General features: G+C 35.1%; 17 protein-coding genes and 4 pseudogenes across 21 annotated transcripts, besides 1 other annotated feature; 12 read left to right on the top strand and 9 right to left on the bottom strand.

The window, feature by feature from the left end:
• Positions 1-449: 449 nt before the first annotated feature.
• Positions 450-1,509, top strand: TVAGG3_0400800 (Chain g Guanine Nucleotide-binding Protein Beta Subunit; the record flags this gene model as incomplete). The annotated part of the gene is made up of 1 exon (XM_001318573.2): positions 466-1,473. One exon carries the CDS (start codon positions 466-468, stop codon positions 1,471-1,473), a length of 1,008 nt encoding a protein of 335 aa, XP_001318608.1.
• Positions 1,510-1,776: 267 nt separating this feature from the next.
• Positions 1,777-2,589, bottom strand: TVAGG3_0400790 (cysteine-type peptidase protein; the record flags this gene model as incomplete). Its single annotated transcript, XM_001318574.1, has 1 exon — positions 1,832-2,584. The coding sequence occupies one exon, from the start codon at positions 2,582-2,584 to the stop codon at positions 1,832-1,834; it is 753 nt and encodes a 250-aa protein (XP_001318609.1).
• A 704-nt stretch (positions 2,590-3,293) lies between these two features.
• TVAGG3_0400780 (cysteine-type peptidase protein) lies at positions 3,294-4,095 on the top strand (the record flags this gene model as incomplete). Its single annotated transcript, XM_001318575.2, has 1 exon — positions 3,299-4,051. One exon carries the CDS (start codon positions 3,299-3,301, stop codon positions 4,049-4,051), a length of 753 nt encoding a protein of 250 aa, XP_001318610.2.
• Positions 4,096-4,316: 221 nt separating this feature from the next.
• On the bottom strand, positions 4,317-4,706 carry TVAGG3_0400770 (uncharacterized protein; the record flags this gene model as incomplete). The annotated part of the gene is made up of 1 exon (XM_001318576.1): positions 4,317-4,706. The coding sequence occupies one exon, from the start codon at positions 4,704-4,706 to the stop codon at positions 4,317-4,319; it is 390 nt and encodes a 129-aa protein (XP_001318611.1).
• Positions 4,707-4,715: 9 nt separating this feature from the next.
• Positions 4,716-25,448: part of a mobile genetic element that runs on past the window's edge.
• Positions 5,348-5,875, bottom strand: TVAGG3_0400760 (protein of unknown function, DUF4107 family; the record flags this gene model as incomplete). Its single annotated transcript, XM_001318577.1, has 1 exon — positions 5,348-5,875. One exon carries the CDS (start codon positions 5,873-5,875, stop codon positions 5,348-5,350), a length of 528 nt encoding a protein of 175 aa, XP_001318612.1.
• On the bottom strand, positions 6,101-6,982 carry TVAGG3_0400750 (uncharacterized protein; the record flags this gene model as incomplete). The annotated part of the gene is made up of 1 exon (XM_051232740.1): positions 6,101-6,982. One exon carries the CDS (start codon positions 6,980-6,982, stop codon positions 6,101-6,103), a length of 882 nt encoding a protein of 293 aa, XP_051102470.1.
• On the top strand, positions 7,032-7,655 carry TVAGG3_0400740 (annotated as a pseudogene). Its single transcript has one exon. A coding segment is annotated over exon 1 (624 nt).
• On the bottom strand, positions 7,883-8,284 carry TVAGG3_0400730 (uncharacterized protein; the record flags this gene model as incomplete). Its single annotated transcript, XM_051232739.1, has 1 exon — positions 7,883-8,284. One exon carries the CDS (start codon positions 8,282-8,284, stop codon positions 7,883-7,885), a length of 402 nt encoding a protein of 133 aa, XP_051102469.1.
• Positions 8,309-8,923, top strand: TVAGG3_0400720 (annotated as a pseudogene). The gene has a single exon. A coding segment is annotated over exon 1 (615 nt).
• On the top strand, positions 10,474-11,535 carry TVAGG3_0400710 (uncharacterized protein; the record flags this gene model as incomplete). The annotated part of the gene is made up of 1 exon (XM_051232738.1): positions 10,474-11,535. A coding segment is annotated over one exon (1,062 nt), but the record flags the coding sequence as incomplete, so codon positions are not given.
• On the top strand, positions 12,376-12,909 carry TVAGG3_0400700 (phage tail repeat-like family; the record flags this gene model as incomplete). Its single annotated transcript, XM_051232737.1, has 1 exon — positions 12,376-12,909. A coding segment is annotated over one exon (534 nt), but the record flags the coding sequence as incomplete, so codon positions are not given.
• Positions 14,996-15,469, top strand: TVAGG3_0400690 (KilA, N-terminal/APSES-type HTH, DNA-binding family; the record flags this gene model as incomplete). The annotated part of the gene is made up of 1 exon (XM_051232736.1): positions 14,996-15,469. A coding segment is annotated over one exon (474 nt), but the record flags the coding sequence as incomplete, so codon positions are not given.
• On the bottom strand, positions 16,113-16,586 carry TVAGG3_0400680 (uncharacterized protein; the record flags this gene model as incomplete). Its single annotated transcript, XM_051232735.1, has 1 exon — positions 16,113-16,586. One exon carries the CDS (start codon positions 16,584-16,586, stop codon positions 16,113-16,115), a length of 474 nt encoding a protein of 157 aa, XP_051102465.1.
• Positions 16,678-17,214, top strand: TVAGG3_0400670 (organellar and viral DNA polymerase type B; the record flags this gene model as incomplete). The annotated part of the gene is made up of 1 exon (XM_051232734.1): positions 16,678-17,214. A coding segment is annotated over one exon (537 nt), but the record flags the coding sequence as incomplete, so codon positions are not given.
• On the top strand, positions 20,034-20,528 carry TVAGG3_0400660 (organellar and viral DNA polymerase type B; the record flags this gene model as incomplete). Its single annotated transcript, XM_051232733.1, has 1 exon — positions 20,034-20,528. One exon carries the CDS (start codon positions 20,034-20,036, stop codon positions 20,526-20,528), a length of 495 nt encoding a protein of 164 aa, XP_051102463.1.
• TVAGG3_0400650 (HNH endonuclease family) lies at positions 20,597-21,001 on the bottom strand (the record flags this gene model as incomplete). Its single annotated transcript, XM_051232732.1, has 1 exon — positions 20,597-21,001. One exon carries the CDS (start codon positions 20,999-21,001, stop codon positions 20,597-20,599), a length of 405 nt encoding a protein of 134 aa, XP_051102462.1.
• TVAGG3_0400640 (uncharacterized protein) lies at positions 21,226-21,773 on the bottom strand (the record flags this gene model as incomplete). The annotated part of the gene is made up of 1 exon (XM_051232731.1): positions 21,226-21,773. A coding segment is annotated over one exon (548 nt), but the record flags the coding sequence as incomplete, so codon positions are not given.
• TVAGG3_0400630 (uncharacterized protein) lies at positions 22,092-22,352 on the bottom strand (the record flags this gene model as incomplete). The annotated part of the gene is made up of 1 exon (XM_051232730.1): positions 22,092-22,352. The coding sequence occupies one exon, from the start codon at positions 22,350-22,352 to the stop codon at positions 22,092-22,094; it is 261 nt and encodes an 86-aa protein (XP_051102460.1).
• TVAGG3_0400620 (uncharacterized protein) lies at positions 22,858-23,419 on the top strand (the record flags this gene model as incomplete). The annotated part of the gene is made up of 1 exon (XM_051232729.1): positions 22,858-23,419. A coding segment is annotated over one exon (562 nt), but the record flags the coding sequence as incomplete, so codon positions are not given.
• Positions 23,720-24,429, top strand: TVAGG3_0400610 (annotated as a pseudogene). Its single transcript has one exon. A coding segment is annotated over exon 1 (710 nt).
• TVAGG3_0400600 lies at positions 24,460-24,916 on the top strand (annotated as a pseudogene). The gene has a single exon. A coding segment is annotated over exon 1 (457 nt).

The following is a 25,448-nucleotide window of genomic DNA, read 5'->3' as shown; positions in this document are numbered from 1 at the left end:
AAACTTCACATTTAAAATGATACCACATCGTTAGCATGCAGATTATTTAGGAAGGGTGATGTAATCAAAGATTCCATTTAACTCCTATATTTTTTATATTTTGATATTTTGTGTTTCAATGGATGCAGAATGAATTTAGAACATGAAATAGAATTAAACGCAAATTCCAATCGAGATTTTCATTAAATCTGCATTTGAATAAAAATTCAAAAATCTTATGGCAAGCATTTGATATTAAGAGATTTGTAAGTTCATTAGGTAGTGTCATATTTTTCAACTATTATTCAGTAATTTAAAGCAAATTCCACGAATGTAAAAGAGCAATTGAACAAATTTTACAATATTTAGTGAAAAAACATTGAGTTTAAGCTATTTGTATAAAGAAATGAATATTGACTAGCATACTTTTGAGAAGTAAGAAAAATTGAGAGAGAATTAATCGTTTTGGCCTTTCCTTACTTTCTAATGTCTGCTGAACAACCAGTCGAACAAGTTGAACAAGTTGAAGTTGAAGAGACACAGTCCGCTCACTTCGCTCCACGTGCTACATTCGTTGGCCACAACGCTGCCATCGAATCCATCGAAATCGATAATGAGCACAACTACCTCGTCTCTGCTTCCCGCGATAAGTCAGCTCTCGTTTGGAAGCTTAACCGCACACAGGAACAGTGGGCTACACCATTCACACGCCTTATTGGCCACAACCACTTCGTTTCTGATGTTTCCCTTTCCCGCGATGCTTCCCACCTTCTCACATCATCCTGGGACTCCACACTCCGCCTTTGGGACCTCTCCACACGCACAACAAAGAAGCTCTTCCTTGGCCACAAGAAGGATGTCTTAGGTGTTACATTCTCACCATGCAACCGCCGTATCATCTCCGTCGGCCGTGATAACCAAGTCAAGATCTGGAACATCCTTGGTGAAAACAAGGCTGAACTCCAGTGCTCTTCCTGGGTTACATCTGTTGCCTGCGCTCCAATGGCTGACGAGACATCCCCACTCGTCATCGCTGTCGGCTGCTGGGATGGCAAGGTCTACATCTGGTCCATTGAGAAGGAGGCCAAGCTCATCAAGGAATTCAAGGCTCACGATGGCCGCTGCACATCTGTTGACTTCACACCAGATGGCAAGTGGGTTATCACAGGTGGCTCAGACCGCAAGGTTGTCATGTGGCTCACAGAGAACGGTGCCAAGACAATCTCCTTCACAGCCCCATCTCCAGTCCACGCCGTCGCTGCCTGCCCAACACAGGCTTGGATCTGCGCCGCTACATACGAAGGCATCGCTGTTTGGGATATCGGTGCCAAGCAACAGATCGATCTCGTCCAGCCAAACTTCAAGCATGAAGGCAAGCGCAATGCCGGCCGCACACCAGACTGCACATGCCTCGCCTGGGCTGCCGATGGTTCCGTATTGTACTCTGGCTACAATGACGGCTCCATCCGCGCTTGGGAGGTCAAGTCAGCCTAAATCTATTATTATTATTAAACGTGTTTCATAACCAAATACTTCTCTCTTTTTATAGATTTTTGAAAAATTCTAATAATAATCACTAATTAATTGAAAATTTCATTCACAAGTTTAATATTTCATCACAATTTGTTGACATTCTTTTAACAACGCTCCAATTAACTCATTTTGTCTTGTATATATTTTTGCTGACAAAATGTAGTTATGAAGATACATGGTTTAAAACCTTTCTTACATATTAGCAACTTGTTCATTACAAAACCACGAAACAAAAACAATCAAATAAATTTCAATAATAAAAATGTATTTTACATGTTTATGATAATAATAATAAGTAGTTATATTAAGTTAAATTAAATTAAACTAAGTTGAATATTGGAACGTTGAGTAGAGATGGCGTTGTTGAAGCAACAGTTACAGTTTGTGCATACTTCCTGAGTGATGTTGCGAGGCGTTTCTTGCACTCCATTGCTGTCATGTTGGGTTCTTGCTCGAGAGCTTTCATCAGATTGTATGTGAACATTCCTTGTTCGACTCTATCTGCGACTGTCTGCTTTGCTGTCTGCTTGTCGTTTGCAGCAGATACGGAGACGAAGTTTGCTGGGATTCTGACGTTTCCGATGTTCTTGCTCTGGAGGTCCCAAACTGTTCCTGAGTGGCAGCAGTCTGAGATCAAGATTACTTTGTTTTCTGGGCACTTGTTTTCTGCGAGTGTCTGGAGGAGTTCATCATCAATGATATTTCCATCTACGAAGACGAGAGCCTCATCCTGACCATCATCTTCGTCACCGTTGAGATCTGCGACATTAGTTCCATGTCCGACGTAGAAGAGGGCGAGCTCTGTCTTTGTGTTCTGAAGGAAGAATGCGAGTTTCTCGAGGAATGGCTTCTTCTTAGAGTCTACTATGTAGTATACCTGGTATCCATATCTCTTAAGGCACTTCGCCATGTTGTATCCGTCGTTCATTGGACCGTCGCCAAGCGAGTATCTTGTTCCGATGTAGCAGTTGATTACGACGAATCCAACGCGCTGCAAGTTTGTTGGGAGCTTGCTTGTGCTGACGTTTGTGATGTCTGTTCCGTACTTCTTGATGTTTGTCTTTGCACTCATCTAGGAAAATGAAATGCTATTGAGACTCTCTGAAAAAAATCGAAGATTTGAGAAGAGCACGGATAATTGAGACAAAATCAAATAGATCAACGATAACTTAAAAATTTTGAGATAAATGCACTTACATGATGCCAATTATCATAAATAACGCAAGATTATATTCAGAGAAGAAAGGTTTTTTATTCCTATCAAAAATCCAGGAGTTATCTCAAAATTTTCTGAGAGCACGTTAAATAATAGTAACCTCGTTTAGTCCTTAAATTTGATTTTACAACATCACCAAATAATAACTATTACGAATTATATTGATTAGTGCAAAAATCAATAAGATTTTGATGAAAATTTTCCTAAAATTTTATGAAGAAAATTTGAGAGGAATAAGGTATAATAAATTCTTGTTGCAAGTTAATAAAAATCGCCCATATTACATTCAAAATAGAATTACACCATTTTTAATCAAGATAAAACGAGGTTAAATTATTTAACGTGCTCTCAGAAAATTTTGAGATAACTCCTGGATTTTTGATAGGAATAAAAAACCTTTCTTCTCTGAATATAATCTTGCGTTATTTATGATAATTGGCATCATGTAAGTGCATTTATCTCAAAATTTTTAAGTTATCGTTGATCTATTTGATTTTGTCTCAATTATCCGTGCTCTTCTCAAATCTTCGATTTTTTTCAGAGAGTCTCAATAGCATTTCATTTTCCTAGATGAGTGCAAAGACAAACATCAAGAAGTACGGAACAGACATCACAAACGTCAGCACAAGCAAGCTCCCAACAAACTTGCAGCGCGTTGGATTCGTCGTAATCAACTGCTACATCGGAACAAGATACTCGCTTGGCGACGGTCCAATGAACGACGGATACAACATGGCGAAGTGCCTTAAGAGATATGGATACCAGGTATACTACATAGTAGACTCTAAGAAGAAGCCATTCCTCGAGAAACTCGCATTCTTCCTTCAGAACACAAAGACAGAGCTCGCCCTCTTCTACGTCGGACATGGAACTAATGTCGCAGATCTCAACGGTGACGAAGATGATGGTCAGGATGAGGCTCTCGTCTTCGTAGATGGAAATATCATTGATGATGAACTCCTCCAGACACTCGCAGAAAACAAGTGCCCAGAAAACAAAGTAATCTTGATCTCAGACTGCTGCCACTCAGGAACAGTTTGGGACCTCCAGAGCAAGAACATCGGAAACGTCAGAATCCAAGCAAACTTCGTCTCCGTATCTGCTGCAAACGACAAGCAGACAGCAAAGCAGACAGTCGCAGATAGAGTCGAACAAGGAATGTTCACATACAATCTGATGAAAGCTCTCGAGCAAGAACCCAACATGACAGCAATGGAGTGCAAGAAACGCCTCGCAACATCACTCAGGAAGTATGCACAAACTGTAACTGTTGCTTCAACAACGCCATCTCTACTCAACGTTCCAATATTCAACTTAGTTTAATTTAATTTAACTTAATATAACTACTTATTATTATTATCATAAACATGTATAATCCATTTTTATTATTGAATTTGATTTCATTATTTTTCTTTCTTGAATATTTTTTTTTAAATTTTGTTATGAATTATTAGAAATTCAATAAAACACAATTTTAGAAATCAAATTCCTTGCTTTTTTAAAAAATCAATTTTAAAATTTCAAAATGATTCTTTTATTTTCCTTTTTTTTGGAAAATATATTAAAAATATTCTGATTGTTATTTAGTTCAAACAAGAAGTTGATCATTAACACTTTCATTATATTCGACTTTAACTTCTTCGTCATCTGGATCGATTGAATCAACTTTTGTGTTATCAGCATTATTCTTACGCTTTCTGCAAATAACAATAACAGTTGCAATGACACCAATAACAGCAACAGCACCTAAGATTGGTACACCAATGTAGAGGCAGAGTTTGTATACTTTGTATGCATGTCTCTTTGAGTAATAATTTGACTTTCCATTTGATGATGAAGAGCCGCAGTTTCCTCCTGGCCTTCCTTGTGGGCGTGTTCTTGGTGAAACAGTCTTAGTTCTTCTGTCCTTGTTTCCATTGCAATCTTTGTTGCCACCATAGTTCTTGTTATCTCTATCACGATAATCTGCAATTTCCATTTCAACAGCAGTTAGTATACAAGTCTTGGGTATGGTGGCACTGCGTTCCACCTTACCCAATACTTGTGAATTTGACACTTTACAAAACCGTTAACGTATATTTTACAACATGAACGCAAAAACTAACTTAACCTTAAATATTTACAAAGCCGCCAACAATTTCACCTCACTATCGTTCTCACTAACAACTTCACTAATGTTCTCATAAATTTTCCTCAATATCTTCATCATCAGTGTTAACCCTATTGTAGTCATACTTGAAGCCATAAACTTTCTCTAACTTCTTAACGTACAATTTACATAACTTACCTTCGTCATCGTATGGTTTAATGATATAACTATTTCTATCTTTATAAACAGTCAATGAAAAGTCAACTGGTCTCGGATGTATTTGAAAGAACATGTTATGCTCAGGAAGGAAGAATAAATGTTTAAATGTATGTTTGTTATATGTTTTGATTTGTATGAGTTGCTTTTGTTCTGTCATTACATCCAAATAAAATAAAAATAATTTTAAAAAATAAAATAAAAAATAAATGATCTCACCACCCTCACACGTATGAAAACATAGCACAAAAATAAATTTAGGTGAAGTGGTGAGATCTAACCCGATTTCTAACCTCATTTCTACCCTGTTGAATTCATTGCTTTATAACTCTCTTCCTTGGTTTCTTTTTAGTTGCTTTCTTCACGTCTGTCTCCAACTTGACTGTCTTTCTTCTTCGGCCGTAATGATACCAGTTACTTCCACCAGTCAATGGGTCAAATGGTCTTTCGTAAGGGTTTCCATACATTCCATAGAGACCATACGGAAGAACTACTGGTGGAGAAGAAACATCTTCTTTAGTTCCATCGACTCTATTTAAATGCATTGCTTCACCTTTCATCTGGTCATTAAAGTCTTTTACGTGTTTTGCAAACTCATCGTCCTTTCCTAAAGCATTTTCTGACTCAGTCGCAACCAAATTGGATGCTTTATTTATGAGCCCTATTTTATTTAATCTTAACTTCTTTGCAACCCAGCCTCCAATCTTTCCTTTATTTGCATCTAATGTCTTTGAAACCCTTCCTCCACTCATTTTATTTACTGCGTCATAAGCTCCAAGTGCTTTTGCTCCAAATGCTAATGCTTTTGTTCCCATTGCGCCTAAAGCTGCCCAAGCTACCATTTACCCCATATTAAAATCATCTCTCTTCAATATTATCTCATAAAAGTTCTCGTTACTGGAGAAAGTCAATGAAACATAAACATTCTCACGGGCTTCACCCTCACCGCTTTGCGGTCTATCTAACTTCTTTCTTATCTCATCTATTCGCTTCAAAATGTCTGAACAATTGCTAACATCTTCTACAACAGTTATTTCATCATGAACGACCTTTAAGAACAAGCTCATTTAATATGCAATTAAAATCATCTCAATAATGAGTCCATCCTTTCCATCTTTAGGTAGCACAACATCTTTCATTGAAGAAGGTTCGACAAGTCTTATGTTAAACTTACTGACAAAGTTTGTTATACTATAATGCTTCGGCGGCGAATACATGTAGTTTGAAAGACATAATATAGATTCTTCAGCAAATTCACTTATACTGGATTTTATAACAATGTTCTCACGAGACCAAATACCACCAATTGACAATCTTGTAAGCAATCCTGCTGAACCTTCTACTGTAAACGTCGATGGTAACATTCCACGAAGGTCATCTATTGACATCGTTGAGTCACTGTATTTAAATATTTTCTTAAAGCAATCGTCATTATCTAACCATGCAATAGCTTTGAAGTTTTCATTCGAATATACATCTGCTTCATTAAATGTAAAACCTGACTTCTTTGCAGAGATGACTTTAAAATCTATTGAGTTTGTTTCAAAATTATATGCTATGGTAACTTCTGAAGGTAATGGATGCCCTTCCGCAGTCAGTTGTTCTCTCACTACCGTTTGAAGCTTTGTATTAAAAACTTTCATGTCATCTCCTGTATCTAAGTTCACATACACAGCAACAGGGAAACTATCTTGCTTCTTTGTTTCATCATTATATCTCAAAACATTAAAGTTCTTCAATAATATTGTTCTTCCTGCTGGAATACTTCGAACCTGTCTGATTTCAATAGCTTTCTCACCTCCTACATACTCTACCCAGTGTCTTGGATATTCATAAGTATACTGACTTTCTTGAATTTTGGTAGGTTTCATCATAACATGTTCATAGTATATCTTTATACTCTTGTCAGTTAGACTCGGTGCTATGTTCTGAATATTTCTGACTTGCATTTTTAATGGAGATAAAATGAAGCATTTAATACATGACGTAGATGAAGACATGAATGAAACTACAGACAAACTTAACTCTTCTCTTATTCTTCCTTTCAGTAAGGACTATGAGTTCTGTTCAAATGGTGTGTATTTCTATTGTGGAAAGATGGGTTCAGGTAAGACATTTAACCTCATTCGTCATATTCTTATAACAGAACGTTTAGGAAATGACTCATATTATGACCAAATCATTATATCAGCAACTTCAGACTCTATGGACTCAACAGCGAAAACATTTATGTCAAAAGTTCAAGCCTCTGTCGTTAAAGTTCCAGACAGTGAACTCATTGAATTTCTTTCAACGTTACATTCGACGTAAGAGGAAATATTATGCCATCGTTGAATTTATACAGTCAGGAATGCAAAAGACTTCTGAGGAGATGGAAAGAATTATTAACAAACACCACTTACGTCAGTACTCAGGAGTTTACGATATGAAACGACTTACAAACTACATTCTGTCAAAACTTTCAAAATACCCCTTCAAAAAATATCCATCAAACACTTTATTAGTTTGTGACGACTTCGCCGGAAAAGGTTTAGTGTCAAAACCAGACTCACCATTAGCTAACATCATTACTAAAGTCAGACATTACCACTTAACTGTAGCAATACTTATGCAAACATGGAGGTTTTTAGCTTTAAACATAAAACGTCTCATAACTGACTTCGTTATCTTTCAAGGTTTCTCACGCTATGACATTGAACTCATTTGGAAACAGTCAGGTATAACATTACCTTTTGAAGAAATTTGGGAAGCATATAAGTCTCTCATCTCTCCTCGTTCATACCTTGAGATTCATATCATGACTAATACCATTAAAGTCAAAATATTCCATGGGAACGACCAACATTGTTTTAAAGTTTAACCTTCAATTGACTGATGGTAAACAAATTCCATGCATCTCTGTCGCCATTTCTGTTAATATTTTTGCTGTCATTCATATCATCCACTTCCCCATCCGTTAGCTTTTGAGGATATGCGTTAGAATAGCTGTTCTTAAATGAAGGCTTTTCACCTTTGAGAGCATAAACTCTATAACTTTCTGCATACTTTATGTTTGAACCTCCTGAGCCATCATTGACATAAATTTTTATAGGCTTCCACCCTTTGTTCATGTTCCTGCTTCTTCCCTTTGCTCTTTTGTTCAGTAGTTCTACATCTTTATACACAGCTCCTGTCTCAGTGAATTCAACAATATTTTCATTCGTTAGCTTTACATTCAAACCCTTGTCGAGTATATTGTTCATTTCATACATATAAAAGGTTTTATTCTATATGAAATGAGAAGCAAATCCATCTTAGCTGGTGCCGTTAATGTTCCAATTGAACCAACATCAAATGTTGACTCACGAACGACAAACAATATTGTCATAAAGAACTATAGTTCAGAGTGTTTGAAAGAAAAAGAACCAGAACTTAAGTCGGTGAATTTAAACACAGCTTCAAACGCTAACGCTACATCAGATGTTAAGTTAGAGTATCCACCACTGGACCAAATTCTTTCAAGAGAAGCCAACGACAACCCTTACACAAATGTTCAAACAAATCCTTCAGATAACGTAGACCATTACCTTCTTCAGTTATACCAAAACAATTTTACTCAAAGACGATAAGAAGCTTTTGACAAATCTTATAAGTAAGAACCAAATAATTCTAACAAAGGAGGACCTTGAAATATTATATCACGAATAACAGGAAAGCAATGTGTCATTGACTATCTCGACCCTGAAATCGAATGCTGTGGTCAAACGCCACCATTCATGAAAATAGGTAACATCCGCATCATTGAAACACCAGGAACTACAGGAGTTGAGTTTAAGTATAAATATTCGAACGAATATACAAAACTTTCAACAGAATATAAACTTTGTTTGAAATATGTTTTAGTAAATTAAAGCAGTCAGGAGGGCTCTTTGAGCCCATCTGGCGCTTTGCGCCGTCAGTCAAAAAAAATTTCAAGTTAGCAATTTGTAATATCTATCCAAAACTTCTTCAACAGTATCGAACTCATCTTCATAATGCAAACCTAATCTTATTGACTTGGTGCAGTTTTCACTAACACAATATTTTTCTGTTCTCTTGACTGACATAACTAACTCATTTGTTTCATCAAACAGCAACAACCAAAGTTCATGACCTAATACATAACATTCATACTTTATATTTTTAGCTCTGAGTTCTCTTGTAAGCTGTTGCATTTAATATTTCTAAAAAGTCAACTTCAACAGTCATTCGCACTGGTGCCTTCAGTTCTACAGGCTCTCCTTGAAAGTCAACAAGTCTGAATTGCATGTCTTTCAAATTATGAGGACTAATGCGAACCCATTTACCTAAATGAGTTGCTATGACAGGAACGTTTGGAATGAACATTGAATTGACTGCATAACAGAAAGACTTATATTCTACTGAACCTTTACTATTAACTCCTGAAATACCTGTGACATTAGCTATTTTAGACTCAATGTACAAACAATTACCATAACATACGTATGGAACAGATTTCATCTCAATCGTTTTGTCAACACTTTTCAAAGGAAATGTCATATGGTATGCACCCAAAAGAAGTTGTACTCTATGACTCATTCTTGGTATCTTAAACTCCTTCGCATAACTGAACTTCAAAACTCCTGCAATAAGTTTAACATTCATTAAGTTTTCTTCGTTATCCTTGTTTATTGTAGTACTTATGAGAGCATTTAACACTCCAGCTAATGTTTCCATCTTATATTCTACATTATTGTGAAATCTTATTTCATGCTTCTTTCCATCTATTTCAAACTCCATGAAATCTGTTTCATCAGTTATAACGAATGAAGCAATAGTATTAAAGTCAACCATTCTGAATGCAAGTGGCTCATTCTGTAGACCTAAGTTTGTTTGTAGTTTTACTGTCCCGTATTCGTTTGGGTCTGTACTTTGCAAATAGAACAACATTTTATTCTCATTAAAATATGAGTATAGCTGCATATGCGTATGAAGCTGACAGAGCTAAACGTTTATATTTTGGTCAATACTCTCTCACACTTACTGACAAATATATTGTTATCAGTGATGGAAATACCGAGAAATACATAACATGGAAGGACTATGAAAAGTTTGACCCATTTTAACTCCATGCACTATGCCATTCATTGTAAATGGTGAAGTTGTCATGAAGAACGACACAACAGTATATAAGTCTGTTCATGAAGCGTTAGAAATATGTTGAATTATAATCCGAAAGATTTGACCCAAGCACTACGCCATGTACAATGCCTTTTATTAAGGATGGTGAAATCGTAAGAGTTCCGGATTCAACGGTTTACACAGCTGTTCAAAAAGTTTACAAAACATTTTAGCGAATATCTTTAATTCAGAAACTACAGAAATAAAATTACCATATATAACAGATGCTAAAGAAATTAAATCAAAAACGACAACATTATTTACGTCACTTAATGATTTAATGACTTATATCATTAATATTCCTGCACCAACTATAGCATTTGATCCAAACTCGACGGTTTGCAGTGTACCTTTCATAAATGACAGTTCATTAATTACTTTAAGGGATTCGACAGTAAATGAATCATTAAAGGCGTCATTAATGAAAATCATTGATTTTAATTCATTCATGAATACATATAATTCATTCATTAATGTTTCATATGCTTCTAAAGAAGGTGAGCCAAAAACTATCGATAAAGCGGTGTATGAAATAAAAGCATCAACGACGAAATTGAATTCGTTAACTTTTGACGGTGATAGTTTCGTTAATGACATAACATCAGGGAAAACAATTTTAACGAAAGAATATTTAAAATCTCATGTTAGTGAGTTCGTTGAAATTGAAAAAGAAGGTGGAATTAAGTTCGATCCACTGAATTTCATTTTCAGCTTAGCGAATGCGGGTGTTAGTTTCGCTGAATGGACAACTATACAGAGTGAAATAAATGCAATATGGACGTTTTTGGGTGAGCTTGTAAATGCTGCAAGAACATTAGGTGAAACAGGAAATTTTGTAGATGGTTTTAAAAGACTTGTTTCAAATGTTTTAACAAACACAAAGAAATTATTTAGATATACCGTACATAACGGACGGATTTTCGAACAGATAGCAACAAACCCTCCGGGTATGGATGCGTTGATGATGGTTAGAGATATAAAACCACGTAACGACGGGAACGAAGAACATGAACAACAGGATACTGGTCGGGTTATTCGAGACATTAAAAACGTGTATCCTGAAGTTATTGATTTATTTAGAGGAGTTAATGATTCAATTTCAAAACATTCTATAACCCTCGATGAAGAGAATAAATTAACAGATTATATATTCGTCATTATTGCAGAACTAATGAAGAGAATAAATGAAAAAGGTATAGCTGATATCATTAATGTCAGCGATGTAATGATGAAAAGAAATTTTGACTCATTATTTACAAAACCGAAAACAGAATATAGTCTTTATGATGTAATTACGGAATTAATGAAAAAGATTAATGATAATAAGAGTTCTGGCGGAAGAGTTGAATTAGAAGTGAATGATGTTAATGAGAAATTGGCCGAAAAAGCAGACAAAAATGAGCTTTTAGCTCTGAGTGATAAAGTCAAGAACCACGTTCATTATATAACTTCAGACGAACAGATTATAACGGACTACCATGGATATTTAACACGAAGTGATGAAGCGAAGACAAAAAATGTTAATGAAAGAAGATATAAATACATTCGTGCTAAAGGGTATGACATAAGCTGTACTGTACAGTATGATGTAGCTAAAGCACCAGAAGCATTTGGTTATACCGGTGAAATTTATGCCTCTACTTTCAATGTTAACGGTGTATTAGTTGAACCAAGATTTACTTTGAGAGTTAAGGCAAAAATAACGTTTGAAGATGCTATTAAAAGTAAAGCTGACAAAGTTGAACTCGAAGCAATGAACAAAGTTTTGAAATCTCATAAACACAACATCTCCGATATAAATGAACTTCAAGCTACATTAGACAGTAAAGCCTACAAGAACCATACACATGAATCCTTCACTACTGTTAGAGCAGACGACATAATATTGAACTTTGACCTTGGTTCAAGTGCACCATTAGAAAATCCAAGTACAAGCGTAAAAGATACACTAAACTCCTTAAATAGTAAATGTATGAACATTGAAGGTCATGCCAGAAACTTTGAAACCCATGAACTACCAGCAATGTTAGACAGTAAAGCTGACAAGAACCATACACATAAATCCTTCACTACTGTTAGAGCAGACGACATAATATTGAACTTTGACCTTGGTTCAAGTGCACCATTAGAAAATCCAAGTACAAGCGTAAAAGATACTCTTAACAATTTAGATAAGAGTTGCAGGAATATTGAAGATCATGCCAGAAACTTTGAAGCATATGAACTACCAGCAATGTTAGATAAGAAAGCTGACAAAACAGAGCTTCAAACATTAAAGACAGAAATACTTCAAACATTATATCCTATAGGTTCTATTTATACGTCAATGAACTCAATAAATCCAGCAACAGTTCTGGGTTTCGGTACGTGGGAACAGATTGTAGATAAATTCTTATACTGTGCTAGATATTCAAAGCAAACAGGAGGTTCGAAGAAAATTACTGAAGCAAACCTTCCACCGCACACTCATACAGGAACTACAAACTTTTCTGGCGACCATAGCCACTCATTAAGAGACCACCCATTATACAACTCAGAGTATGAAGCTGGCAATGACGTTTTATCTCCATCTTATAACAATGCAGCAAAAAAGACTTTTCGACCAACTGAACCAGGAGGAAATCATTCACATACTTTCACAACAAATCCAACAGGCTCGGGTGCAGATTATATGCCACCATTTGTGACTGTATTCGCATGGTACCGCGTTCAATGAACGCGCTTGAGCCTAGAATAAAATCTTTAACTTTACATAAATGAGCTTGAAAGAAGTATTCGAACAACATCCATGGAGGTCATTTAAGAAGTTCAATGAAGCTGCAAAGAGTTGGGGATTTACTAACAGAGCTGAAGTGAAAAGGTTCTTTGACAAAAATGTTGTACATCAAACAAAAATAAACCCTTACGACTACTTTTTACCAATTTACTCCAACACTCCTGACGCATACCAATTTGACACTCTCATTCAAAGCAGAAAAGGAGGACATAAACCATTCCTCATCTTCATTAATGTTAACACTCGCAAAGCATATGCATATCCAATGAGGAATAAAGGAACTCGTGAAGTGTTAAGAGTTTTACAAAAGTTTGTAGCAGAACATAGCCCAAGTACTTTAACATCAGACCAAGACAGTGCATACCTCAGCAATGAAATCACAGATTTTCTCATTAAGCATAACATAACTCACTACACTACTGAAGACCATAACCATAACATACTCGGTATCATTAATCGCTTCATAAGAACGCTCAGAGATTTAAATCAAGAGCGAGACTTTACCGAAGAAACAATGAAACATTTTCTCGAAGTATATAATTCCTCAACACATTTTACAACAGGACATACACCAAATTCAATGACACAACAACAAGAAGAAAAGTATATACAAAAGAAACGAAGCCAAACACAAAATATCAGAAATTCAACACAATTTACCCTCATTCCTGGTACAAAAGTTCGTGTAGTTCTTGACGACAAACCGTTGACAAAGAAACGTTTAAGGTTAAGTCGAAATTATTATATAGTAGACTCTACGCAAGGTAATGGATATCTTATAAAAGCTGCCAACGACTCTATTGCGTTTTACCCTCGTCACAAATTAGTTGAAAGTAGTAATGGCAAACTTGCTGAAACCATTGACGAAGCAAAGCGAGGATTGGTTATTGAAATACTTGGCTATAACATAAACGATGACACTTATAAAGTAAGATATGAAGGAGGCGTTGAAGATGTTATACCATCTAAGAACTTGAGAGAGTCGAAGCCAACACATCTGGGACCATTAGAGCGGGAGTACTGGAAAGACAAAAATATGCCAGAAAGAATAAGAAAATTCTTCTAAACTTTTTCATTAGATGTAAATCAGACATGAACGAGAACAGTCATGTATTATTAATGGTACCATTTATTTTAACATAAAGACGCAAACGGACTCTTTGAGTCCTGAGGTCTTTCAGACCGAAGCGGCGAGGACGAAGTCCATGACCAAAAATAATGTTTAGGGTAGATGGTTAGATCTAACCTCATTTCTACCCTCATTTCTAACCTCATTTCTACCCTCATTTTTTTTGTATTTGACGGGATTAATTCTTGATTTCAGGGATTTTTTGACGAAGTGCAAATCTTCACTTCGTCAAAAATAACAGTTATCTAACCTCATTTCTACCCTCATTTTTTTGTATTTGACGGGATTAATTCTTGATTTCAGGGATTTTTTGACGAAGTGCAAATCTTCACTTCGTCAAAAATAACAGTTATCTAACCTCATTTCTACCCTCATTTTTTTGTATTTGACGGGATTAATTCTTGATTTCAGGGATTTTTTGACGAAGTGCAAATCTTCACTTCGTCAAAAATAACAGTTATCTAATGAAAAATGAAAGTTATTTCTTATTTATCTCATGAAAGTTGTTGGAAAATAAGTCCTGGGAAGAGTATTATAAGGCGTTTTGTGAAGAATATAGCAACCGTCGGAATACAGACGGTTGCTTTTTATACAAAATTCATGCAGGAAATTCTTGAGTTTTGGTTGAAAGAATACGGTCGAGCCACTTTTGGCTCCACCTCAAAACAAGCATTTTATGAGCTTACTAAGGGCGTTATAGATGAATTCAAAGGTATTTACATACAGCCTGACCTCGTTCATTTTGTTGCTGAATTCAGCAAAAATAATGTTTAGGGTAGATGGTTAGATCTAACCTCATTTCTACCCTCATGAATTTTCATGAATTTCCTTAAGACAGAAAAAATAAAGTTAGTTTTATTTTTATTTATTTTTTTTATTTTGTATGTAAAGACAGTAATGACAACATTAGAGAACACAACAACAGTTATAGTCCATGAAGCCATTAATGAAGAATACGAGTACATACAGTATAACAAACAGTTACGTCTCATTCGTTCGGTCAAAGATGACATGTACCAAATGCAAAGTATAATGAATGCTCTTCGTTCTACAAAGCAAGCATATCATTGGTTTGAAAACCAACAGACAAAAGAACTTTTAGAAGAATTTCCTCATATGATTGCTTCCCTCGGAAAACCGAGAGAAGAGATTCCGTACGAAAATCGCAAGAATTTGGCTCCTGGTTTGAAAGGTTATTATGTTCATAGACTTTTAGTAAACGCTGTAGCAATGTGGGCTTCACCTCGTTATGCTTGTTATATTTTCATGATGTTAGATGAACTATATAAAGCAGAACGTGGAGAGATGGAAAAGAAACTTCAAGCAAAAGATGAAGTCATTGAATCCAAAGACAAAAGCATACAGAAAAGAATACCGCGTTCAGTACCAAAAGGAAAGGAAAAGAGTTATAAGTATATGATATATACTGAAGAGTTGGAGAAAGAAGAAGACAGAGATATGGTTATGTTGCATTTAGTCAGAAGAAACAACAAAAGCTTTTATGACCTTGCTAAGATTTACAAATCTGACAGAAACAGGTTCTATCGTGAAAACTTACCGATTTCAATGACACCGAATGAGCAAATAAAGGAAATTGTCAAAAGTACTCTTCCTCAAACACACTATGACATCAAAGGTTGCACAATACTTACATTCAAAGAAGACTTACCATTACTGAAGGAAAAAATAACAGAATATTTCGATAACTTCAAAGAGGAAGAATAAAAAAATCTAAGCTAATTTTATTTTTTTATAAAATTTTATCTCATATGAAAGAACATGAATTTAGAATATTCGGAACTCATGACAGAAGAAGAGAACGAACAACATGTAAAAGATTATGCAAAATTTCGGAAGACATACAAAGCATTTAAACAATATCTAAATGCTTCTAAAGATTATGCAAAATTTCTGAAGGTATATAAAGCTATATGAAAAAGCGTATGAAAAGTTTATACATTGGGGAATTGTTGTAAAATATCGATATGAAGACTAACCAAAAATATATTTTTGCTTAAATAGCTTCAGGGTCAATTTCTTCAACCATTTCACTTCCTTCGTCAATGTCAATTGAAGCTTCTTCAACCTTTGGTAAGAATTTCTGTATAACATCTTTGTTCGTTATTGTCTTCAGAGATGAAGGATAATATTTCACATTTGTTTCACCTTTCTTATATTCTTTCTGCTGCGATAAATCTAAAACAATACTGAAGAAGTCAATATTAGAGTTCTTTATAACAGTATAATGAGTATCTTTGACATTCACGAAGAAACTCTTTTGTTTCAAAACTACTGCTAACTCTTGTGAAGTATAACGTTTGCGGTCAATGACAATAGCTAATGGTCTGACATACTGACCGAACTTAGATTCTTTCACAAACTTCTTGTTAAAGATAACATTAACATTTGAAGCACCATTGAACTCATTCTTGATGGCATTAGCGAGAGCATTGTATGAAAAGAACTTACAATCTTGCATGTGTTTCATTAAAATAAAAATATTAAATTATTTTGAAAAATAACTTTAAAAAATCTAATCTAATTTTTTCAAAAAAATATTTTTTTATTTCCTACTAAAGATGTATCGGAAGTTGTCTAAGTTAGAACACTCGGAAATAAAACAACTTCTTACAGAAGCTAATATAGATGTTGCAAAGCATTACGCAACAAACAAAAAAGCACTCGCTGACATCCTCAATGACTATAATGGTGCAATAAGTTATGATAGAATTCATGAGTTCATAAAGCCGCAACGCGGCGAGGACGAAGTCCATGCAAGAGCATTTCCTTTAAATGACGTTGCTATTGACTTATATCATAGACGTTCAGTACCTCATGAAGTAAGAAGAGAAATGTTTGACATAACAAATGCAAACGTTGGTCATACTCGTAAAGCTCTTTCGCATGATGTTCGTCAAGAGATGTTTGACATAACAAATGCAAACGTTGGTGAAACACGAAAGAGAGACGACACACTGAAACAACAGAGAAGAGAGATGTTTAAGAGCGCTATAGAACAAGTTCGCAAAGCTAACGATGTCATTCGTTCCATTGACGACAAACCAAAAGAAGGTGAGAGATGGTTAAAGAAAGATGAAGAGAATAGGAAGAGAAATGTGAAGTCAGGCAATAGACTCATTGACTTTAACATCGAAGCTTTAGATGAACCAAACAGAGACTACTTACACAAACATTTCGGTAAGGTTTTCATGAGACTCTTAGAGAAGATTAAAATAAACTCACAACAGAGATGGATGGTATGTTATAAACTTGGTGGAAAGTATGAATGTTCTACGTTAAACCTCAATAATATTGGAACATTACTACATCAGCTCTTGAAGGAGAACTTTATATCAGAGATAGAAGCAAATGCTGCAGGTATTGTTGAAATGCACTATGACTTCTTCTTGACAAACATAAAGAATCTTACTGAAATAAAGATGTATGATTTAACTGAATATGAAGGCTTAACGATGTCAGATGTTAAGAAAGGAAAGCCACAGAAGCGACCATATAGAGATGAAAGCACACTGACAGAAAGACAGAAAAGATTATTGAACAGACTTAAACAAACAGGAGATAAACAAGATATAGATGACTTCTGGAATGAAATCCTTGGTGAAAAGAAGTTTTATAAGAAGAGAAGCGGTCAGTTCTGGAAGTATCTTTGCACATTACCTATAAATCTTGAACGCTACCAAATCTTCAATGAACTGAACAAAAGAACTGCAACACTTATGACAGAGGACAATTGTTTCGTTTATGCTTGCATTCAGGCTGGAGTAAATGAAGAAACTATTGACCACATGAGAGAAGTCATTCGTGTTAGAGACTTTCCTCAAAGTAAAGTACAAGAAATTTCTGATGCAACAGGTATAGCATTCAATGTTACCATTGGTTATTTCAATGACTCAAGACATAATGAAATAAAGAGATACATACCAAAAGAATGTAAAACTGTTCGAACTATTGACTTACTTCTTGTTGAAGACCACTACATGCTAAACGAAAGATTACCAATGACAACATATTTCATTCGCAACTATATAGAAATCTTGAAGGAGTGTGGTGGAATGAACATTGAAAAACAGATGAAAATATATACAATGAGAGATGATAAATACATTGTTCGCATGGATAGAACTACACCGCTATGGGATGTTATGAAAACATTGTGGGAGTGCAAATATTTCGAACCTATTTCTTATGGAGAACTTTTCACATATACGACTGACTTATATAAACAGAACCTTGCACCATTTAAAGATTTGACATATGCTCCAAAGTATTGTGTACAACTGAAGAAGAAAGCAGAGTCAAAAGAAGTAAATAAAAATAAGTGCAAGTTCATTCCTGAGCATGTTTTCTTTGCTGACTTTGAGTGTAGTACCGATGGCTTTCATAAAGCTTTTAACATCTGTTATGACAGTGAAGATGGTTCAGTGAGTGAAAGCATATGGGGTCAAAACTGTGCAACAGAATTTTTGGAGCGACTTCCTGACAAGAGTTTAATATATTTCCATAACCTCAGCTATGACATAAACTTCATCTTAAGACACATGACAGAAGTGAAAGGAACTCCCATCATTAAAGGTTCACGAACAATGCAAATAACTGGCTTATATAAAGGAAGGGCAATTATTATAAAAGACTCTTACAGTGTTATAAATAAGAAGCTTAAACTATTTCCTGCTATGTTTAACTTACAAACAGGACCGAAAGAAGTATTTCCATATAACTACTACAGCAGTGTTTTGTTAGCAAATGACAACAGAACTGGTGTCATTTCTGAAGCATGTAAGTTTGTAAAAGATATTGAAACGTTCATGAAGAACATAGATTCCATCAAAGGTTGCAGAATAGATGAAAACCACTTCGACTTAGAAAAATATAGCACGTTTTACTGCAAACAAGATGTAAGAATTTTAAGAGAAGGTTTTGTAAAGTTCCGCAATGACTTATTGAAAGAGTTTGATTTAAACGTTTATGACTACGTTAGTATTTGTTCTATTGCTAACAAATTGTTTGAGAACAGAGTGTACTTCCCGAATGGAAATCTTTATGACCTCTCAAATAAACCAAGAGAATTTATTTCGAGATGCATTCAAGGTGGAAGATGTATGTTGTCAGATAACATTAAACAAAAGAGCAAAAAGAAACTCATTGCTGACTTCGACGCTGTTTCATTATATCCATCAGCTATAGCAAGACTTTATACTTTAGAAGGAATTCCAAAAGTATTGAAGGATGAGATGTTAAGCACAGAGTATCTCATGAGACATTTATTCGATGACGACCAAAAGGAACCCATTGGTGAAAAGTTTATGTCTGGCTTCTTTGTTCTCATTAAGATAACAGAGATTGGAATACATAGACACTTTCCTTTAATAGTTTGTGACCCTGAACTAAATCCAGAACTTAACGTTCCCAGAAGTTCAAACACTTGCTGTTTAATGTATGTTGACCATATAACATTACAAGACCTCATAAAATATCAAGGTGTCAAATGTGAAGTGTTGCAAGGATATTACTACGATGGAAACAGAGATATTAGAATAAGAGATGAAGTAAAGAAGTTGTTTGAGTTAAGGTTAAAGTATAAGAAAGAAGGAAATCCTTTGCAAGAAAATATAAAGCTCATTCTGAACAGTATTTATGGCAAAACTATTCTATCTCCTATTGAGTCAAAAATAACCATAGTAGATGACAAAGATGCTATAAGATATGCCATCAGAAACTACAACCATATAGTGAAGTTCGAAGGTTTGGATGGTTCAGATAAAACTATTTTCAAGCTAACGAAAAGCATTTGCAGACACTTTAACTTCTGTCCACTTGGTGTTAACATTCTGTCTATGTCGAAGAGAATAATTGTGAAGTATTCTGTACTGCTGAAGATATGGGACTTCAAATATTTTACCAGGACTGTGATAGCATGCATATTTTCAATGAAGACATACCAAAGCTTGCAGCAGAGTTTAAGAAGAGATACGGTCGCGAACTTATAGGAAAGAACCTTGGTCAGTTCCATTCTGACTTCGCAGAAATAACACCTGGAAAACAAAGTTTAGCATACAAGTCAATATTTTGTGGAAAGAAGACCTACATAGACTTACTCACGAATGATTTAAATGAAGTTGCATTCCATGCACGTTGTAAAGGTGTAAAACAAGACGTCCTTGCTTTAACAGCTAATGAAATGTTTCCTGAAGCTATACAATGCTATTACAATGAAGATAAGAACATTCACATACCTGTTGGAACATATGACAAAGACTCTGAGTTCAGTTTAATGAAACTTTACAAAGCACTTCATGATGGTCAAGAGATTGGATTTGACTTATGTAAGTCTTCTAGTCCTTGCTTTGCTGAAAAGTTTAACTTCTCAATAACGACTAAAACAAGCTTTATTCGTAAGTTGAAGTTCTGAGGTCATTTATTTTTGTCAGCAATGAGGTCATTCGTGATAAAAATAATGAGGTCATATATTTTTGTCATTTATGTATAACCATTGTCTCTCTTAAACTTTGCAATAGACAGCTTTGTTCTTCTTCCTTCTACATCTGTAATGTTTATATAATCTTTGTTATACTGTCTTAAGACATTCATTCGTCTGTATTGAGTTCCCATGAAATAGTAAAAGGCATCTTCACTTGGGACATAGTAGTAGTTCTCTAACGTGTGATATGAGTATTGTATAATTTCAACAGCGTCTTCAGGAAGAGAGTCAACAATGTCAAACCAATAGCCATTTGAACCAGAAATATTTCTCATGTTTTCTCTTCTTGTCGTCCATCTTAAGTTCGAGATATGAAAGTCTCCTCTGTCTCTGTTTATATGGTCTACTTCACGAAGTCCTTCAGGGTTCGGAATGAAAGTTTCTGCAACTATTCTATGTTTCATCAGCTTGTGTTTGTTTAAATTTACACAAATATAACCATCTCCTTGGTCAAACTCACTAACAACTCTTTTATTGCTTATACGTCTAATTGGATAAGGGTACTCTGAAAAGATTTCATAGTCATTGTCATGTTCGAGTGTTTGCCAATGTCCTTCACCTTCCATGCCTTTCACTCAAATAAAAATTTTCAGAAAAAATAAAACTAGCGTAGATTTTACAATACGATGTAGAGTTTAAGAGTTGTGCTTCAATGTAGAGACAGTCCTTATGGTCTGGAGGTAAGAACACTGGGCAGTTATGGTCATGAGTGGAGAACATGTCTATCCAAAACTCACGATTGAAGCCAGTTAATTTATAGTATTTAGGGTTAGGAAGTGGTGAAGTTCTTGTATGACCAATGAACTCATTTTCAACTCCCTTACTTAAGTTTGAATATAATATAGCTTGCTTTCTATCCCAAATGCCAGGTGTTACAATCTTTGAAAATTCATTTTTCCTCGGAAGCATTGCATCATAATTGAAAACATTCTTGAAATCATCACTTGGTTCAGAGATTTGAAATCTTATACGTAATGGATTTTCTTTCTCTTTAGCGACTTCATTGAATGGTGAGAATACAACAAACTGACAGTCATGTGTTCCATCTTCATTTTCATTAAATTCATAATGAAAGTCTATAAGTTGTGGCTGACTACCTTCTTCTTTCAGTTGTGCAAGAAACTCACGTAAAGGCTGTAAAGTTTGTACTTCAATGTTGAACTTTTTCTCGAACATCTCATTAAATGAAATCATACATTGCAACAATGTTGTATCGTCTTTAAAGTATTTGTATATGTGAATGTTTTGGGCGCTTAAAGACTGTTCGTCATTTTCTATCTCGACTTGAAGTATAAAGTCAACCTTTCTGAAAGCACGTGTTATATACATAGATGTTATGCCAATGTACTTCTCTTCATTTATGTTCACAATCCAGTCTGTTGGAAACTTAAACGTTACTCTGTTCCCCTTTATTTTGACGTCAGGGTTTTCACTACTGAACGCAACAGATAAAGGTATTTGTCTATACATTTAATTCGGATAAAAATAAACCATTTACTCTTTCTTTGCTTCAGCTTCTTTAGCTTTTGCTTCAGCTTCTTCTCTAGCTTTCTTCGCCAGCAAACGTGGGTTCTTTTGTCTTCCAGCAGCTAATGCAGCAAGTTGTTTTTCACTAAGTTTTCTCTTTGGTCTCTCTGGCTTTTGTTCTTGTTTTTGTTCCTTCAGTTCGGATAAAATTTGCTCACGAATTTCTTTCTTCAATGCTTCAACATCTATGACCCCTTGGGTCTTGTCCGTAGGGCTTGTCTGAGTCATTTGACTGCAGATAAAAAACAAAATTAAAACTTTAACCGATGTAAAATGAGCTTGTCAAAATCAGAGCGAGAGTCTATTATATTAAATGACGCAAGAGGAATACAACATCCTTTCTATTACGTAAGTCAGAGTAAAGATGGTAAAATATACGTAAGAAAAAGAAAGGTTCCATTAGCGAATGCAGAAAGCGACAACATTAAGGTGCATGGCAAGGGTGAAGTCCACGAAGCCCATATAAAACCTTCTGTTCAAACTGAGAAAAATAGAACCAGAAGAAAAGAAGCCAGATGTACTTTCAATAACGAACCAAGAGCTTATTGCAAAGTTCGTGAATTTCATTGAAAAACAAACCGAGTCAAAGAACCCTGACCCACCAGTGAAAGAAGTTGAGACAAAAGAGAATGTACAGTTCATTGAAAATGTCAAGAAACAACTTCCACCACGAATGCCAAGAAGAAGAGTGAGAATAATGAAGTAAATAGATATTTTTATCCGAAGTAAATACATGCAGAACGAACAGTTAAACGAATTTACTCCAGCAGAGCATATTCATCAGATTCGCTCATATTTCGATATCATAGACAATGCAGTTCAAATTGGTGACACTAATAGAAAATATTCTGACGCAAAGATTCCATCACAACCTGGAACTGCTAAAGATAACACATGGGTAACATTCAATCTCTCACCTCCTGGTGAAAATATGTTGGACCTTTACAATACATTCATTACGTATAAAATGGAAGGTCAATTTATTGTAGATAAAGAAATTGGTTCAGGTTCCAATAAAACAAACCCACCAGGATTTTGGATTGGTTTCGATGACGCTTTCTATGCAGTTGCTGGATATCAAATCCTTGCAAATGGTCGTATCGTATATTCTCAAGACAACGCAAGAGAAGAAGCATATATAACTTCAAACTCACAAACTACCGAACAAATAAAGAAAGTAGATGTTTTCTCAAAGACTCGACATGAAGATGTATGGAGTCATTCGGGAACATGCAGAACAGGACAAATTGTTAGTGGTCCAATTACAGCAGGAAAATCATTTGATTTTAAGCTTCGTTTAAGAATTCCTGTTAGAAGATTTTCCATTAGAAGCTATTCGATTTATTCCAGCTTTTGCAGGAAACATTCAGCTTAAAGTAAAGTTCAGTAGCGACGCCTTACAATGCACATCTATATCTGTAAATGATATCATTGCTTTCAATCCAACTCTTAAAGTTGCATTTGCTTCAGATTCAAATCCACCGACAAATAAATTTGTTCCATGGAATGAACCATTCACTATGATAACGAAGGCAGTAGAAGCTAGTGGAACAGTTACTATTACAACTGTAACCCAGCAACTATTTCGAACAAAGATGGATTTTAATGAATGTTTCATTCATCCAAAGTCATTCTCTTTAGACCCTAACATTTATACAGAACTTGTAGAACATTATACAAACGAGGCTTTATGTTTTCCTGTTAAAGTTATGGATTGGATTCCTATGGACGGTTCATTCTCAAAGAATACAGATAGTTCAAGTGCAACATTTACAGCAGCTTATACGCCTATTAATGTTAAAAGTATTTGGGCACTATTTAGAAAGAAAGACAACTATTATGTTAATTTTGAGAACCCTAAGTTTAAATATCTTCAGCTTTCCATGGGAGCTTATGGAAATATGCCTGCAGAACCTGAAAAATCATATGGACCTGTATTTTATGAAATGGTTGCGAACGCTTGCAATACAAACAATGATATGATAGGATTTAATGAAGATGTTATGAGGTCATTGGTGGATGATGGTAGTGTGGAACATAAATGGGATAGCTATGACAACACACATTTCTTATGTGGTTTTCCAACAGAAGTGGACTTTTGCTTCCAGCAAGGTCAAACATCTACTGCTCCAATAACATACAAATTGTCTGTTAAAGGACCTATTGAACTAGCAACTGAAAATGTACCAAAGCCACTTATTGGATTTATGAGGGATTGTTGCTTTGCCATTCAGGTGCGTGCTAATGGAATCCCATAATAAGATTAGATGACTATAACTTAGCTACGGACGACAGTGAGGAATAAAGGATGAACGTTTATTTTTAAAGCTTATAAATGAGTTCTTCATCAAGCTCTCGTGAACCTTCACCATCTATGAAACAAACTTTACCAAACGATTATGGAGCACCTATTGAATATTTCTTACGAGCTGCACAATGGCAAAGAGCAGTCTCACCAAGGTTAGGTGTTCCACCAGCTCCTGTCAAAAATAGCATTTGGTCAAGTCCTTATATAAAATATGGTCTCCCACTAGGTTTGCTAGCTACAGCAGGAGCAGTTATGATGTTGAAAAGAAATAAAGCAAATGTTGTAAATAATACTGAAGTAGCTGAAGTTAAACAAACTCCAACACCTTCGCCAAAACCAACGCCTTCACAACAAACCTTCAATGACTCCTGAACCTATGGAAGTACAAACTCCTGTTCAAAAGTCAACTCCTAAACCGACTCCAACATTTAAACCAGAACCTACTCCTCAAATAAATCGTAAAACTCCTGCGTTTCCTTACTGAAAAAATAACGTTATTTTTATTTAATATTAAAATTTTTATTTGATTGAAATGACGACTAAAGTCACTGAAGCAATGAAACAAAAGTTTTTGGTAGAATACATTAAATCAGGAACTATTCCAGAAGGTTTTTACATTCATACTATGAAGGATGGTAGAGTTCAGTTTAGAAAGATAAAGCAACCATTAGATAAAGAAGGAATTTGAGAAAGATTAAACTTCATGAGGACAACATTGCTGAACTTAAGAAGAAGTTAGAAGAGTTGGAGAAAGAAGAGAGTTATAAAGCAATGAATTCAACAGGGTGAAAGAGGTGAAAGGGTAGATCTCACCACTTCACCTAAATTTATTTTTGTGCTATGTTTTCATACGTGTGAGGGTGGTGATATCATTATTTTTATTTTATTTTTTTAAAATTATTTTTATTTTATTTGGATGTAATGACAGAACAAAAGCAACTCATACAAATCAAAACATATAACAAACATACATTTAAACATTTATTCTTCCTTCCTGAGCATAACATGTTCTTTCA

Source organism: Trichomonas vaginalis, chromosome V (assembly GCF_026262505.1).
Source record: "Trichomonas vaginalis G3 chromosome V, whole genome shotgun sequence".
Taxonomy (NCBI): Eukaryota; Parabasalia; order Trichomonadida; family Trichomonadidae; genus Trichomonas; species Trichomonas vaginalis.
Note: the sequence above shows the minus strand (reverse complement) of the source record. Positions and strands in the feature narration are given on the sequence as shown.